General features: G+C 39.5%; 1 protein-coding gene across 1 annotated transcript in view; it reads right to left on the bottom strand.

The window, feature by feature from the left end:
* The window catches only part of LOC110165735 (trypsin-like), a 30,840-nt gene extending 15,260 nt beyond the window's left edge, over positions 1-15,580 (bottom strand). The window contains exons 1-3 of the mRNA XM_055160311.1: positions 15,283-15,580; positions 5,478-5,649; positions 1,336-1,477 (exon numbers count right to left, since the gene is read on the bottom strand). Coding sequence (XP_055016286.1) covers positions 1,336-1,477; positions 5,478-5,649; positions 15,283-15,580 — 612 coding nt within the window. The remainder of the gene's footprint in view (positions 1-1,335; positions 1,478-5,477; positions 5,650-15,282) is intronic.
* Between the last annotated feature and the right edge of the window lie 336 nt (positions 15,581-15,916).

The raw sequence follows: 15,916 nt of genomic DNA, 5'->3' as shown, positions 1-15,916 counted from the left end.
CCTTAAGACACTCTCCTGTCTGGGGATTGTGCTGTGCAGGGGGTGCTGGGGTTATGCAGGATGGACAGGTTTCAGGTTTTTGCACTGGCTTTCTAAAAGCCTAAATACCATAATTTTTGTACTATAAGGCTCAATTAAAATCCTTTAATTTTCTCAGCAATAGACAGTGCTCCTTATAATCCGGTGCACCTAATGTATTAATTCTAGTTGTTCTTACTGGCCTCGAACCGATTTCATGTGGTACTTAGCACTCAAAAATCTGTCAGAATATTGTAGTACAACTTTGGTAAACTACGAAGCTGCACCGCTTGATGGATTGTCGGAGCATTACGGCTACCATAGTCAGAAACCTCGTGGAGTAAAGGGCGATGTATAGTTCTGCGTCAACTCAACAGACACTGCACCCGTCGCCTTGTCGCAGAAAAAACTTCCTAATTTTCCCAGTTATTTATTGCAGTTGGAGTTGTGCAAGTCCAATGAAGAGCTTGAAATGGTCCAAAGGAAAGAACAAAACACAAGTCCAAGCTCTGCCAAAACTACCTCAGGGAAAAAAAAACAAGATGGTTAAGCTTGAAAACATGAAGTGTCCAGCAGCACAGTGTCCAGACTTAAACCCCATGGAGCTGGTTTGAGATGAACTGGACAGAAGAGTGAAGCAACCAACAAGTGCCACACATTTATGAAACTTCTGCAACAGACTTGGGAAGAACTTTCTGAACAATATTAGATTTTTATTGTAAAAAGAACGAGTCGCGAGTGTGTTCAGCTGTTCTATCTGCCAAAGCTGGACACACACATGAATCGAAGGTTTAGAATATGTTTTGGTCAACAGTGAAGTAAAAAACTGGAAAAAGTGTGGTGCTCTAAAACTTTTGACCTGTAGTGTATATTTGAGTCCTCTTTGTAGGAAATAAAAAAAAAAAAAAAACTTAAATGATCCACCCACATTATTCACATTCATAAAACACATTCACCACGACAGGGAGGCAATGCCTATTTCTTCTTCATTACACATTTTTTGGCTGGTGTGACTTGTAATCTGAAAAATACAGTACAGTAAGTCATAAGTGAAATTGTAAATGTAAACTTGTTCATACGCTGCTTTTCTTTCTTGGAATTCTGTCATTGTTTAATAGGGTTTGGCTTTTTAAGTACTTTTACTTCAGCCAAACCTTTTCAGTCATGATCCATGGGGTTGTAGTCTATGATTTGTTTGTTTTGTAATGCTGCAAAATGACCCAATAAACTACTACTACTGCTAGTAAAGTGTAAGTGTGAAGTGAAAATGGTTGCTCATAATAGCAGAACTTAAATAAAGTGAAGTAGTGCATGTACCTTGATAAGCATGATGTCGTTGTCATTGGTTACATTGTTGTAGAGTGGGTGTGGCTCCAGTCTCGCAGCAGAGACACGCCACCCCGTCCCCTCAGGCTCACCCAGCACCGTCTCCCCAGCAACCACCTGCATGTTCCCCAGCCTGCACACAGTGTACAACTCACAACTCATATACTCTGCTTAAAGTGGAACTAAAACGATCAACTACTCCACTCACAACCACCAATCAATCTGAAATAGAGCTGCTAAAATGGACAGTACCTGTAGGACTAAAGGGGAGAGTGAGGGGGGAGAGAGGGGCGGGGTCTGGAGGACTAAAGGGGAGTGAGGAGAGGAGGGGTGTGGTATGGAGGACCAAGGGGGAGAATGAGGGGGGAGGAGGGGGGGAGTACTAAAAGGGAGTGAGGGAGGGGGGATGGGGGAGGGAGTGGGGTCTGGAGGAGTAAACGGGGGAGGAGGGATGGGGTCTTTAGGACTAAGGGGGAGAGTGAGGAGAGGAGGCGGGGCGGGGTCTGGAGGTATAAGAATTACTGTGATTGGTCTAACAGGTATCCACACTTCAAACTCCGCCCCTGCAGCCAGGTGTTTGTATCAGTAGCACGTGTCTGTAATCAGGACAGTCCTGTGTGATGTCACCAAGTACTGGAAATGGCAGAGAGGGAGCACAAACTAAAGTTAAGCAGCTGATTTAGTGTTTAATTCCACTGACCAAACCAGAACTAAATCAGTTATGACCAAACTCAGTGAACATGCATTTCTGTGCACTATTTCAGAGTCTGTGCATGTAGATGGTCTATGAAACTGCTAGTGGTTTGAATAAACAACAAAGATTTTTATTTAACTCTGTTTGTTTGGCAGTGGTCCACCAACCTAAAGGCTGCAGGATCGATTCCCACTCAGACCAAGATCTGTCGTTAAGCAAGGCACTTGACCTATTAGCAGCCTTGTTTCTGTTAGTCTGTCCCAGGGCATCTGTGGCTATAACAGAAACTCCGCACCATCAAGTGTAAGTGAATACATGAATACAAAGTACAGTATGCTGCATTATTATTGTCATTATTATGAAATACAAGATGTTTCAAGGGCCTGCACCCCTGCACCTGATTTTAATTTACTCTGTGGGGCTCACCAGTGATGCCTGCTCCAGTTATGGAAGTAAAATTTCCATTCATTATTCACATAGAATTTTTGAAAAATTCAGAGAGAAAGCATCACAGAAGCTAGCAACATGCTCAATAATATCCATAGCTAATTTTTTAAAAAGCAAATTTAAAAAGCAAGATTCAGGGAAATGGTTGAATAACTTGGTGGTTTCTAAAGTTTCATTCAGCAGATTTGAAATACAGTTACAGTTCTTGTGGTCATCAGACACCACGTATCCTTGAGCAAACTTGTAAAGTCTACGGGAAAAAAGAATGAACCAGGGTGTGGGCGGTCACTGTTGAGCTCCAGACGCTCTGTGCTGTAAACACTGAAAATAAAGAAAAGGTGGGTGGAGACTGATGAGAACAGTGTGGAAAAAACTGCCTGACATTACACCAGACAGTAGTTTTATTTCCTGTCAAACAGAGACAAAGTCTCTTTAAGTTTCCTTCCTGCTGCTGTCAGGAATAAACACCTGTGTGCCTGTATACCTCTGTACCTGTGTACCTATATACATCTATACATGTACATGTGTCATCCACCTGTAATACTCATGTGTAGTACTGTAACTGAATCCTCCCTGTATAATACACACATGGGACTTTAATGCTGTTTCTCCTGTACTTTTGCTGCACTGTACATAATCATATACACACAATCACAATCAATCAGTCTTAAGTCCACTGTTAAGTCTTTTAATTACTATAATTATTTATCATGCTTCCTATTCCTCTGCTGTTCTTGAACTTTGTGTTGCAGCCTGCAACACTGTAATTTCCTAACTGTGTGACAAATAAAGGTGTATCTTTGTAACAACTGAAGCTGATACTCAAAGGGATTTAAAAGGGGATTTTACTTCTATGGCGTATTAACTGATTAACTACTCTGTCCTACAAAGGCAAAAGAACCTAACTCTCCAGAATGTGAAACTGAGAAAAATTAATTCAAAGTTTCTGTTTTGTCCAGACAAAAGTATAATAGGCAGTGCTCCCAAAATTGGACAACTAGTTGCTATAATGAAGAAATATTTGTATGAGAAAAATATTCAGTTCAAAATTGACCTTCAGTTCCTGTTCTCTGCCTTTGTATCATGAGCAAAGACAAAGACAAAAGGCAGAAACTGACATGACCATGATTTGGTTGATTTTGCCGAGACTTCCATCCATTATAAGAACATCTCACCAAGGTTCAGTCATCATGTGTTTGTTTAGTGCTGATCAGCATCGTGACACTTTCACAGTGAAACAGTTTCACACACAAGTGACTTTGCAGTTTCATATATACAGAATAAATAAATACACCAAATACTTTCACATTAAAGATCATTGAAGTATAATTGAATACAAAGGTTTATTTATTGAATGTGTTAAGACCCTTTAGATCACCATGTTCCCTTTTATGGTTTTGAAAATGCTATATTTACCCAAAACTATGTATTATATTGTTCAATAAGTTGTACTTTAGTTTTTGATACACAGAACAGTTTTGTATCATGCTTTTGTATATTTATAGACAACTATCATTTGTGAGCATGGGTGATGTAGGCATGTGGGCGGAGCCTTGTACAGAATCTTACAGTTAACCATGAGGAGGGTTTGAATAGGGCCTTGGAGTTATCACTAACATACTGAAACATGCATGGATGACATTTGAAACCTCATCAACATTATAACAAGAAAGAAAGATAAAGAAACATGATTTTTGTGTAATACTCCCTCCTTAAAACTTTTCAATTCATAGTACAGTATTCTCCCACTGAAAAAGATAAGACATGACACTATGTCAGGCACAGCTCACTGTGGGAGGAACGCTCTGAAACTATAACAAGTAACAACATCAGAACAACACGGAACAGACACAGGGACAGAACTGTCTCACTTCACAACTGTCTCAAAACTATGAGATAAGACAGAACAAGTAGAATCGGTTTAAAAACACATGAATTAAAAAACACATGAATTAAAACCACAACCTTAAAAGTAGTAGTGTTTCAACATCTCAATCCATGTCGAGTAAAAAGCATCAGTAGCAGTAATAGTAATAGTAGTAGTAAGTAGTAGTAGTAGTAGTAGTAGTAGTAGTAGTAGTAGTAGTAGTAGTAGTTGTAGTAGTAGCAGTAGCAGTAGTAGTAGAAGAAGTAGTAGCAGTATTAGGAGCAGTAGTAATAGTGGTGGTAGTAGTAGTAGTAGTTGTTGTGGTAGTAGTAGTAATAGTAATAGTGGTAGTAGCACTTGCTGTAAAATTCTCAAAGTGGAAGTGGGAGTTCAGTACAGATGTAGTAATAGTTCTGTAGGGTTGCCGGTTCAGTTCCTGCTGTGACAAATTAATAGAGTCTGAACTGGAGACAAACCAAGACAAGATTCCATCTTTTTTATGCTAAACCAGGATCCCCCTTATGTTGTGTCATTTGACAACACGTATTAATTAATTGAATTAAACTAGTGTTAAGAATGAAACCAGCTCAAAGGGCTTCACATATCGAAGGGTGAAGTGTCTTACTCAAGGACACAACACTCACGCAGACTGCAAAGAGCAAGATTTGAACCACTAACCTCAAAGGACACATGATGCATTATTTGTATTGTATTGCAGTTCATGGTTTAGAAGGTAAAGTAATGCCTATTCAAAGAACTAAACTTTTTTCAAATCTTTACTTAAGGAGACTTAGCAGAGGGAGTTACCAGGAGAGAAAAACTTCAACTAACTCATGCGCAACACACTCCATGTTTACAAGCAGACAGTTGACCTGGTAACTGAAAGGCTCAGAACCAGTTTAGTCTGAATCTTTATGGATGGGGCTTTTATCTTTGATGCAACAATTTAGGAAAATTACATACAGTGTATCTTCTCCACAGTGACAAAGGCTCTCATAAATAGGACTGATCAAATGTGAATGAAGCTAAATACAACTGCAGAGTTAAACACAGATAAAACTGAAAAAAAATGTCTGTATATGAGTCTTTAAATAGAGAGGACAACAAAAAATGCACATGTTTTACCCGATGTTGCAGTGAGCTGCTGTGAGCACCCAGGATTCATGAATGAGCACCCCTCCACAGAAGTGCTGCTGAAGGGAGGTCTGGAGGGACACGATGTACGAGACAGAGTGAGGAGGAGCCACAGAGCCACCCAGGATACGAAGAGTACGATGCAAAGGAAGCAGAGGAGAACCTGGCAACAGGCAGACACAAGAGAGACAATTATTATTATTATTATTATTATTATTATTATTATTATTATTATTATTATTATGCTCAAGATGTGTGTAAAATCTCTCTGTCGTCCACGTAGAATCCATGGCAAAGGAGAAATTCAATTTGTCAACTGGATAAACGTTTATTTTGGTCAAATATATTTTGCAGCTCATCCAAGCTGCAAAACATATTCTACCAAAATCCACTTTTGTCCAGTTGACAAACTGAATTTTTCCTTTGCCATTATTGTTATACAAAATATGTATGGATTTCAGGAGCATTACCAAAGCACCAAAAACAGCTCCACTGACTTCCTGTTCAAAAGTGCACAGGTTCTATTTCACCTTAATAAGCTGTGTTTTCATTGTTGAAAAATGACATGACAGTTTGAACCCTATTTGACAAGTAAGAAAAGAGAAGAGGGTGGAGATAGGGGATATGTGAACACAGACATTTTCTGAGCAACACCTTTTCACTGTTCCAGCAGCTGTAGCACTCTTTTGCTTTGTGGGCTTGTTTTTTGTTTAAACAAGTTTGAAAAATCCCAATTCCCATGGAGACCACCATTTCAATTCATTTCTCAACCCCAGTATGACTTTCCGATGGTTTTCCTTTTGGAGAGTTTACCCACAATTCATCTGTTCTTTGAATAACATACCCATTTTCCAGTCAGCCCCCCTCCCCCCTCAGATGCACTTTTCAGTGTGGACCTTATGAAACATGAAAAGTGTTTAGTGCACAAAGCTTCAGAGCTTCACCACAGAAACCCAATCCTCAAGTTAACCAGAGCCCGCGACACACAAGAGCCCGCGACACACAAGAGCCCGCGACACACAAGAGCCCGCGACACACAAGAGCCCGCGACACACAAGAGCCCGCGACACACAAGAGCCCGCGACACACAAGAGCCCGCGACACACAAGAGCCCACTTATGCAACTAACTCATGTCCTCTACAAACTGTGTGCAAAATTGACTTCTCAGAGACATCATTTCTACAATCTACCTGTCTTCAGCTCCAATGGTATACGCCAGTCTATGTAACATTCATTCATTCATTTTTCAAAATAAAACCAAAAATGAGAAAATGAGAAAGTATTTTCTTCATTATTTATCTCCAAAACCATTTGTCTCATTTTTTCAGTTTTCGATTTTGTGTTTAAATGAATAATGGAAAAAACAGATAACAGCCTTTTCCCGTTTCTGTGCCTTAAACTGAGATGCCAGACTGAACCAGGACTGAACCAGGACTAAACTGATCTGGTCCTGGTCTCAGTCCTGATTACCCAACTGTCTACGCAGGCACACCTCCATTTTGGTTTCGAGACAAATAATGTAGAAAATAGTTGTTTTTTCATTTTCTTATTTTTGGTTTTATTTTGAAAAAGAATGAACGATATACGGATTCACGCCACACTTCCTAGTGGTTTGATTCACTAGTGTGATGTGCAGCTCCCCATGAGCAGCAGCAGCGCTTTATTGTGATGATGTTTATGGCGACATCAGTTCCCATTGGGCACCGCAGTTTTCTAACAAGGAAGTCAGTGCAGTTGTTTCTTTTATGAAGTCATTTTAGATAGATAGATAGATAGATAGATAGATAATAGTATTTAAAATGGACATATTATGCAAAATTTAAACCATGTTGTAGTATTACTGACCTATGACCTGTGGAAGAAGTGAAATCATGGCTGTTACCATGATAGAAAGAAACTAGCATCCAAGTTTGAGCAATGCCTCTGACTGCAGCTTAACTTTGGATGCACTCTGCCCTTCCCCCTTCGAACTGGTTGATAAGTTACCAAGTGATAAGATCACGCAGCAAAGCAGCCATTGTTCTTTAGTAGATGGAAATTTCATCACTTTGAACGCAGCTGCTTTCCCCAGAGAAAGAAGAGGAATGAAATGAACTATTCAATCCATGAATTATTGCCCATATTGATTTGTAAATGTAGATGTGCATCTTCTTTTATCTGTGATATTTATTAATTAATTTATTAATTTAATCCTGCATAGGCTCATGATATCTGCACTACTGTTCTATAGTGACCTGAAACATGAGGGACCAGGACTGAACCAGGACTAAAATAGGACTAAAACAGGACTAAACCAGAACTGAACCAGGACTGACTGCAGGGTGACCGCCGGAGAAAGGATCGGCACAGAGCTCCACACCCCACGGGGCTAAGCGCAGCTGTTGCCTGATTGTGCTTTGCCAACAAGTTTATGAAAAATCTTACATTTTTTTAAGTTTAAAATCCCTGTCAGCCAAACATAACCAGTTTGTGATGACTTTAAAAAATCCTTTCGGGGCAGGGGATTTTTTCATTGTTGTACCACAGAACTATAGTAAAATCAGAAAATGAATCCAAGGTGGTGTTGTATTTTTCAGTATCTGTGCTCAGTGGTGCATTGGCTTAACAAAGATTTTCACTTCTGCATTTACTTCCTCAGTAAGGGCAAGTTCCTCCCACTCGTGTAACGTGCACAGCGTGGAGCGTTTGGACCAATCAGATCAAAAGTTGCTAGAGTGGAGCTAGAGAGGCTCAAAGTGGCACTCAGTCTGACAAAGATCACTTTTAGGCGCTTTGAGAATTCAAACATTTTAAAAAAGTTTATGTTGTGAAAATAGAAAAGAATCCTACAAAATCCGACCTTTGTGAAAGTTGTTGATGCCCTGTCAGAACACAGGCAGTTTGAATTCCCAAAATGCATTGTGCTTGTACAGGAGAATTCGTTCCCGAGAGCTGCAGTTCCTGGAGCGGCCACTAGTCGGCCTGGAGCTGGAAAAGAGGGCGAGGGGCTTATCCAGTTTTATTATAGATCCATGAGTGAGATGTGACATTTTAAACATGTTTTACAGGGATTCTGCAGTGTGGTGATGTCATGTGAACACATGCTTTTCTTCAGCGTGATGAGTGTATCAGTGATACACACATTCTAAAAGATCCAGGTAAAGCCCTTTATTCCTCCACATGAGTCAGAGTCAGTCCTTTTGAGTTTTTAGGTATTTTTAGTTTTTAGGAATCTGTGAGGGGAGCACATCCCTGAACAAAAGAGCCGCTCTGACTCTGCATTATTCCAGTGGGCCTCAGTGAGAGGGGCATTCCCATGTGCTGTTTCACTATGTTTCACATTCACCTGCACACAGCTGACCTACAAGAAATAAACTTAACTTTTAATACTGAAAGCCATCGTCAGACTAATACTTCAAGCACATTGGGTGACAGCTGACAGAAAACCCTCTTCCCTCTTCTAGTTTTTTAAAACCCTAAATATTTGTACATCAATATTTTCATTCAAATGTGACAAAATGAGCTGCCTCTGCCTCTGTCAGCACTGGACTGTTTGCTGTGCTTCATTTGGCTGCTTTGTTTTGACTGGACAAGTTCTCCAGTGGTTTGAATCTAAATCCACACATAGGAGGGCAGGAGCCTGCCTATGTTCCCTAAGCCCTATGTTCCTTCATTTCTAATTTGTTTTTTGTTTTGTTTTGTTTTTGTTTTTGCAGAATTGGGCCCTATGTTCCCACATTTCCTTTATCATCAAGTTACATCAGAATTTATCCCCATTTCTCCCAATTTGGTCATCAATTATACCTAACCTGTTATCCAGCAGCAGTTGTAAGGTCGTGTAAGTCGTGGTGCAAAGGACCTGAGGTTGAAATGACTGTGAATCATCTCTTTAAATGTGGTATAAAAATAAAACTGACTTGAATTAGACTTTCATTTTGAGAATAATCTTAGAAATAAGAAAAATCTTAGTAATAAGGGAACGTAGGGCTGAGGGAACACAGGGCTGTCCCCAGCAGGGCTACAGGTCAGGCTTTTGTTTGTGAATTCCAGAATATAACAGGAATTTATACTGCTGTCCAAAGTAAACATATGACAGGATAGACTTCTTGTTTCAGTAAAATAATAATATTGTTCAAATGCTGTTGCTTCTCTTGTTCTGGCCTGAGTTTACACTAGCACATGGACCACATGACCGAGTAGAGCATCCAGAGCAAAGCTTAGTTAAACTACGGATCTAAAAGCAGTTTTTAAGACAAATGAAGGATCTCGAGCTGAGAAAAAGTTTATGATCTGAAAATATTTCAAAATGGACACAAACTCTGACCTTTGTAAAAGCACGTTTTGAAGAATAGAAACAACTGTAACTGAAAGTGTAGTGGTGGAGAAAACAAGTTTGAAACCTGAATAATTTTACATGATTTTAAAAAGCAAATAAATGTGTACTTACATTTGATGATTGAGAAAACACCCCAATAGAGAACGATCACATGTAGAGTCAGCAGAATCTTCATTTTGTCAGATTTTGTTAGTTTAGTACTTTCAAAAAATGTGTTTGCCAGATCTGCATCTGTCTCAGCTTAGTGCTGCCTTTTCTATGGTTAACCCTCTCCTAAATCCACCCCTTACAGTAAGATTAGGTCACCATGGCGGGGCATCTTTGTTTCATTTGATCTGAAAGGAACACCGCACACTGATCGAGAAGGAGGACAGACACGAGCGACCTTCAGAAATGGACACAAAATGAGTGTGAATGAATTTGAACAAAGGAATAATGGGAAGTGAGGAGACAGGTCGTCACAGACACACTTTACTGTATAGTGTGTTGAGTCTGACACCTCAACTGTGTTACTTAACAAAGAAAAAGGTTATGCTCTTTGCTGGTATTTCATTATAAACTGTTATATTGGTCTAAAACAGTTTTATAGTAAAGAGGTCCACTTACTTTTCAAAAAGCTTTAAACATAAGTAAGTACATAGAAGCAGGTGGAGGTGGGGGACATTACAGGATTACTCAGATATGCAGGAGTCACTCCAAATACAAGTGTGAACACTGCTGATGTGACATGTGTTCCCTTTAAAGTGCATCCAGGTTTTCATGTTTTTCTCAATTTTGTTCTGTTTGATGGGGCAGTGCCTTGTTGTACATGTACTCATCAGTTATTGATACTTAAACACATAAAGTTAAAACTAATTTCACCTTCCGGTCACTTGGGGACTCTCGAGGTTCCTTTGTTTTGAGCAACTTCTTATTTAAACATCAATATTTCTGGCTGTATTGTGGTCAGTTGTGTTCATGGAATGAGTCAAATGATTTCACATTTGATGTCACATAAAACATGGCCATAAAATCAACATACATTTTTATTTATTTATTTATTTTCTACTTTCAAAACTCAGATCTCATCTACATCTACTAAGGCTATTTTGCCATCAAAGGACATCAGAAGTAAACTGTGAGAAATTAAAACATGTGGTATTTTCCAAATTAAAAGAGAGAAGTGAGAAACTTAAGATACATTTATTAGAGTCTAGTATATGTCAGTAATTTATGGTGGGAAAAAAATGGTGCATTATTGTGTTTTGAATGGAGGAGGATTATGTAAAAATCCATAGGGACCCTTGAGGGTCCCATTTTTGAAGGACCATAAAATCCTTATAGATTGATTCTACTTTCAAAACTCTTTATCTACTTCTACTGTACTCATACATGTGCAAACTTTCTATATACATTGTATATTTTTTTACATTATAAGTAAAAGTACATTAAAAGTACACCCTGAATAAACAATAACAAACTAGATAAATTACATATTTTCAACATTTAAAGAGTGACGTGAAAAAGTTAAATTTATTAGTCTAGTAAATGTCATTAATGTCATTAATAAGCACAGTGCACATGTTTTGAATAGGAGAGGATTATGTGTGAAAAACAACATATTCACTTTGACTTCCATTATAAACACACATCATGATTAAAACATTAGAATAAGATGAATTTCAATAGAAATCAGGACAAAACTGGTCTGGTTGTTTTGGTCTGGAGTAAAGAAAGGCTCTTGGGGCTGTTGACTGAAGAAGAGGATCTCAAAAGCCAAGATGAGGAGGAGGATGACAGCTCAAAATACAAGACATGTTGCCCTTTGTGGAGAAATAAAGGTGGAACAAACCTGAGACACCATTAAACTCCTTTATATTAACCTGGGTGAGCTCACTCTGGTTGAATCATAATGCCTCAGTTCAGGAATCAGACCAGATGGGACCTGCTTGTGAAGAGTGTGGACACTATCCTTGATTGGTCCTTCTTACTTTACTTTACTTTACTTTACTTTACTTTACTTTACTTTACTTTACTTTACTTTACTTTACTTTTTTTTTTTAAATCATTTTACCTCCTCCATCACTGAAAAAAAATTGGCTACTTGTGATTTTCTTTCAAGTAAACCAAGATTTTTAACCCATTTTTACCTTTTTTAACAAATCTTCTGATGAGCCAGCAACATGTGGGGGAAAGAAACCAAGGGAATTCTATCTGTGAGCGCTGTCAGAATTATCAACAAGAAATGAATGAGCTACAAGCACAAATATTTGCTTCAGAAAGTGAACTGAACTGACTTCCACAGCCCACAGTTACCTCCAGAGAAGAGGGTGAAGAAAGCTGCTTTTTTCAGCTTAAACCTGAGTGATACTGTTTCTTTTCCAAAACTTTGTAAAGAACAAAATGTTAAGCCATAATAGTGATAAAAGACAACACTACTATCATTATATCCCCCACAATAAAGCTAACAAACAGATTTTTACAAATGTTACAGGCTGATGTTAATGTACAAACAGAAAATTGATTGTCATCACAAAATAAGAGTAATGAAGTTGACAAAAAAGCACAGGCAGACGGGCAGTCTGTGCCAAACATCAAGGTCAGAGGTCACTGCTGCTAGGAGATGGGGCTATCAGTAATTTACAGGACTGCTTCAGCTGAACACATGGCTGTTGAATGATATTGAGAACTTTGATCTTTTCAGATCTCGTCAGATCTCAGAAGCTCAGCAGGGCCAGGCCTGGTTAGTACTTGGATGGAGACACTGGGAATTCCAGATGCCACAGTGAGGCTGTGGTTGTGTGATTGACACTTCACCCACGCCTAGTAAGAAAGTGGTGTGTGTGTGTGTGTGTGTGTGTGTGTGTGTGTGTGTGTGTGTGTGTGTGTGTGTGTGTGTGTGTGTGTGTGTGTGTGTGTGTGTGTGCGTGTGTGTGTGTGTGTGTGTGTGTGGGTGGTGGCTGCAGGGGCCAATGGTGCAGACTGGCAGCCTCACTTATATAAGTCTGCCCCAGGGCAGCTGTGGCTACAGTAGAAGCTTACCGCCACTGAGCGTGGCATGAACAATGAACTGTAAAGCACTTTGGGTGTCTTGAAAGGCGCTATATAAATGCAATGATTAATTCATTTTCTGGAAATGAGAGGACCTGAGCAGAGGTGGAGTGAGAATGCTGAAAAAAAACCTCCTCCACGCTCTGAGGCACCATCCTGGACAGGGTCCTGTGCAGCCTGTGAGAGAAAAGAGGAATAAGAGAAGCATCCCTGCTGCGCCAAACAGAGAACCAGCCGATGTGTCAGCACTACCAATTGCTTCACCACTGCCACTACGAGCCAATACCCCCATCTCTCTCTACCCCAGAGAACAAGTCAGCAGCACCACCTTGCCCTCCTTCAGAGAACAAGTCAGCAGCACCACCTTGCCCTCCTTCAGAAAACAAGTCAGAAGCACCACCTCCCCCTCCTTCAGAGAACAAGTCAGCAGCACCACCTCCCCCTCCTTCAGAGAACAAGTCAGCAAAACCACCTCCTTCTCCCTCAAAGAATGATTCAGCACCACCAACTTCCCCTTCGACAAAGAATGAGCAAGCACCACCACCTCCCCCTCCTTCGGAGAACAGAGAATGGAACATAATCCTCTCCCATTCCAAACAATAATGCATCATTTTTTTCCCACCATAAATAATTGACATACTGACACTGATATTGACATGGCTCTAATAAAGTTAGCTGACGTTTTCCACTTCATTCTTTTAATTCTGAAAATATGTATTTTTTTCTACTTTTTACTGTTTACTCAGGGTGCACTTGGCTTATAATGTAAAAAATATACAATGCATATATAAAGTTTGCTCATGTATGAGTAGAGTAGAAGTAGATAAAAAGATCTGAGTTTTAAAAGAAGAAAAAATATTAATCATATGCCATCCATCATGCTTCCATTTAAAGCACAATAATGTGTTTTCATTTTTCATAGTCTTTTTCAGGTGTACTTTTATAGCAAAATAGCCCTTTAATGTAAAAAATATGCATCAAATAAAGTTTACACATATATAAGTAGAGTAGAGGGAGATGACGAAATCTAACTTTTAAAAGTAGAAAAAAAAAGTTATGTGGATTTTATGGCTGTTCAAAACTGTGGATCCCAAGTTGTTTTTGTTATAATTTGGTGTTTCGGTTCAAGACAATTATCCAGTCTGAAAGCAGAATGAGTCTCACATGACTCTCTCATTTGTGCTGCCAGTTTCAACTCTGAAATCCTTTTGGTTTAAACCTAAAATGTTTCTCTCTCATCTGAATGATCTCTACCTAATCCCCAACACTTGCATCAATCCTGAGTCTGTGCTAGTGCAGCCTCTGCAGCTCAGAGAGGGAATTCTGGAGGTTCTGAGCTTCACATGAAACATGTTCTGTCCATAAACTGAGAATGAAACAAACATGGATGTGTCTCTATCTGCAGGCATCTGAAACTTTTTTAAACTGTAAGAGACATTTTTAACTCCAAATATATGAAACAGATTCTGCATGTTTTACAAAGCAGTGGGCAGAGATGGGGGTAGATGAAAATAGACACATTCAGGACCGTAATAGATTACTCAGACATGCATGAATCACTCAAAATGCAACTTTGAGTAAGATAATTATTAAAAATAAAGATGAGGGAACACTGTTCTAACAAGGTTTAAAGATTACAAGGATTGATACATAATATATCCCCTTCAATTATTAAATCAGATGGTACTTGAAGACAGTAAGTCTGAAAAGTACTTTTAATTGAGTAATTTCAGCAAATGCCTCTTTTCCCGCTAGGGCTGTCCTTTGTCTCCTGCAACATCCAGGAGATCTGATCTTTCCTGGCTTTATTTTGGGAATTCTGTCACTTCCTTACTCTCTCAGTGTAGTGCCACCCAGAGAATACTGCAGTACCACCCACAGTACTACAGTAACAGTACCTGATCTGAGCAGGGAGGATCTTTCTGACCAGGGCTGTCCCATTTAGAGGTGTGTGAATAATTTAACCTCCACATACAAGACTGAAAGGAGAGAGAAGAGGAGAGGAGAGAGTAGGATAGAAGAGAGAAGTAAAGAGAAGGGGGGAGAGGGGAGACACTTCTAGAAAACAAAAACATAAACCACACACTGAAAATGCACAACTTAGATTTCCTGTATAAAACAGGGTATTTAGCATTGCAGGGTGACTGCCAATATTGATTTTGCTAATATCACTGTAATGCCATTACAGACATTACTCTAACTCCTTTTTCTTTTAAGAAAAAAAAAGAAAGAAAAAAGAAAAAAGAAACAGCAGAACAGCTCTGTGTAAAAAAAAATGTAAACACTTCAAGTTCAAACGTCTTATGGCATTAGTTTAAATGTCCAATCAGGATATAAACTGAATCGATATTTGGAAGCCGATGTGCAATACAGTGAAAATTTCAGCATTGGTGCCAATATTCAATACCAGTAACGGATTGGTGAATCCCTAATTCAAATAAGACCTGTACTTGTAACCAGTACAGTAACGTAACTACTGGTTCCCACCCTGGCAGCATAACGCAATTGAGGCACGCTGAGAACAGAGGATGGTGGCGAAGTCCAGGCAGGAGGAGCTGTAAAGCATCGTGCCACCTTCACCACAAGCCGTTCTTGGCCTACCCAGAGCTGGTCGCGGTGCACTGCCTCGGAGGAAGTGTGCTCAGCAGGGGGCCAGTAACACCCAGGGAGAGGTCCCTCGACAGGATCCTCCTGCACTGAGTTGCCAGACTGTGTGGACACCACCTCTTTACCTCTTAACAGTTTCATGTCCTCTTCAATTCTCTCTTTCAAAGTTCTTTTCGACTTTCTCTTAAGGTAATTGTCAACTCTCAATCTCGTGCCGGTATTTAGCCTTAGATGGAGTTTACCACCAAAAAGTTATCAATGTGATGAGTAAGGTAAAAAGTTACTTTGTATTGAGGGTAACTAAATAAAGTAAGGGAAAAGGCTGGATTATCCATGTGGACCAGTGGCACGGTGCCCAGGGCACCAACCATTCACAACCAGTGGAGGGGGGGCACTACATGGCACAAACTTTTAAAATATTTTTCATAAATTTGTATGTTATTCACTTCAAATGTTAAATGGCCAAACATAACTCAT

This window comes from Boleophthalmus pectinirostris, unplaced genomic scaffold (genome assembly GCF_026225935.1).
Source record: "Boleophthalmus pectinirostris isolate CB_2022bp ecotype Guang Dong unplaced genomic scaffold, ASM2622593v1 HiC_scaffold_3, whole genome shotgun sequence".
Lineage (NCBI taxonomy): Eukaryota > Metazoa > Chordata > Actinopteri > Gobiiformes > Gobiidae > Boleophthalmus > Boleophthalmus pectinirostris.
The sequence above is the reverse complement of the archived record's forward strand: the minus strand, read 5'-3'. Positions and strand labels throughout refer to the sequence as shown.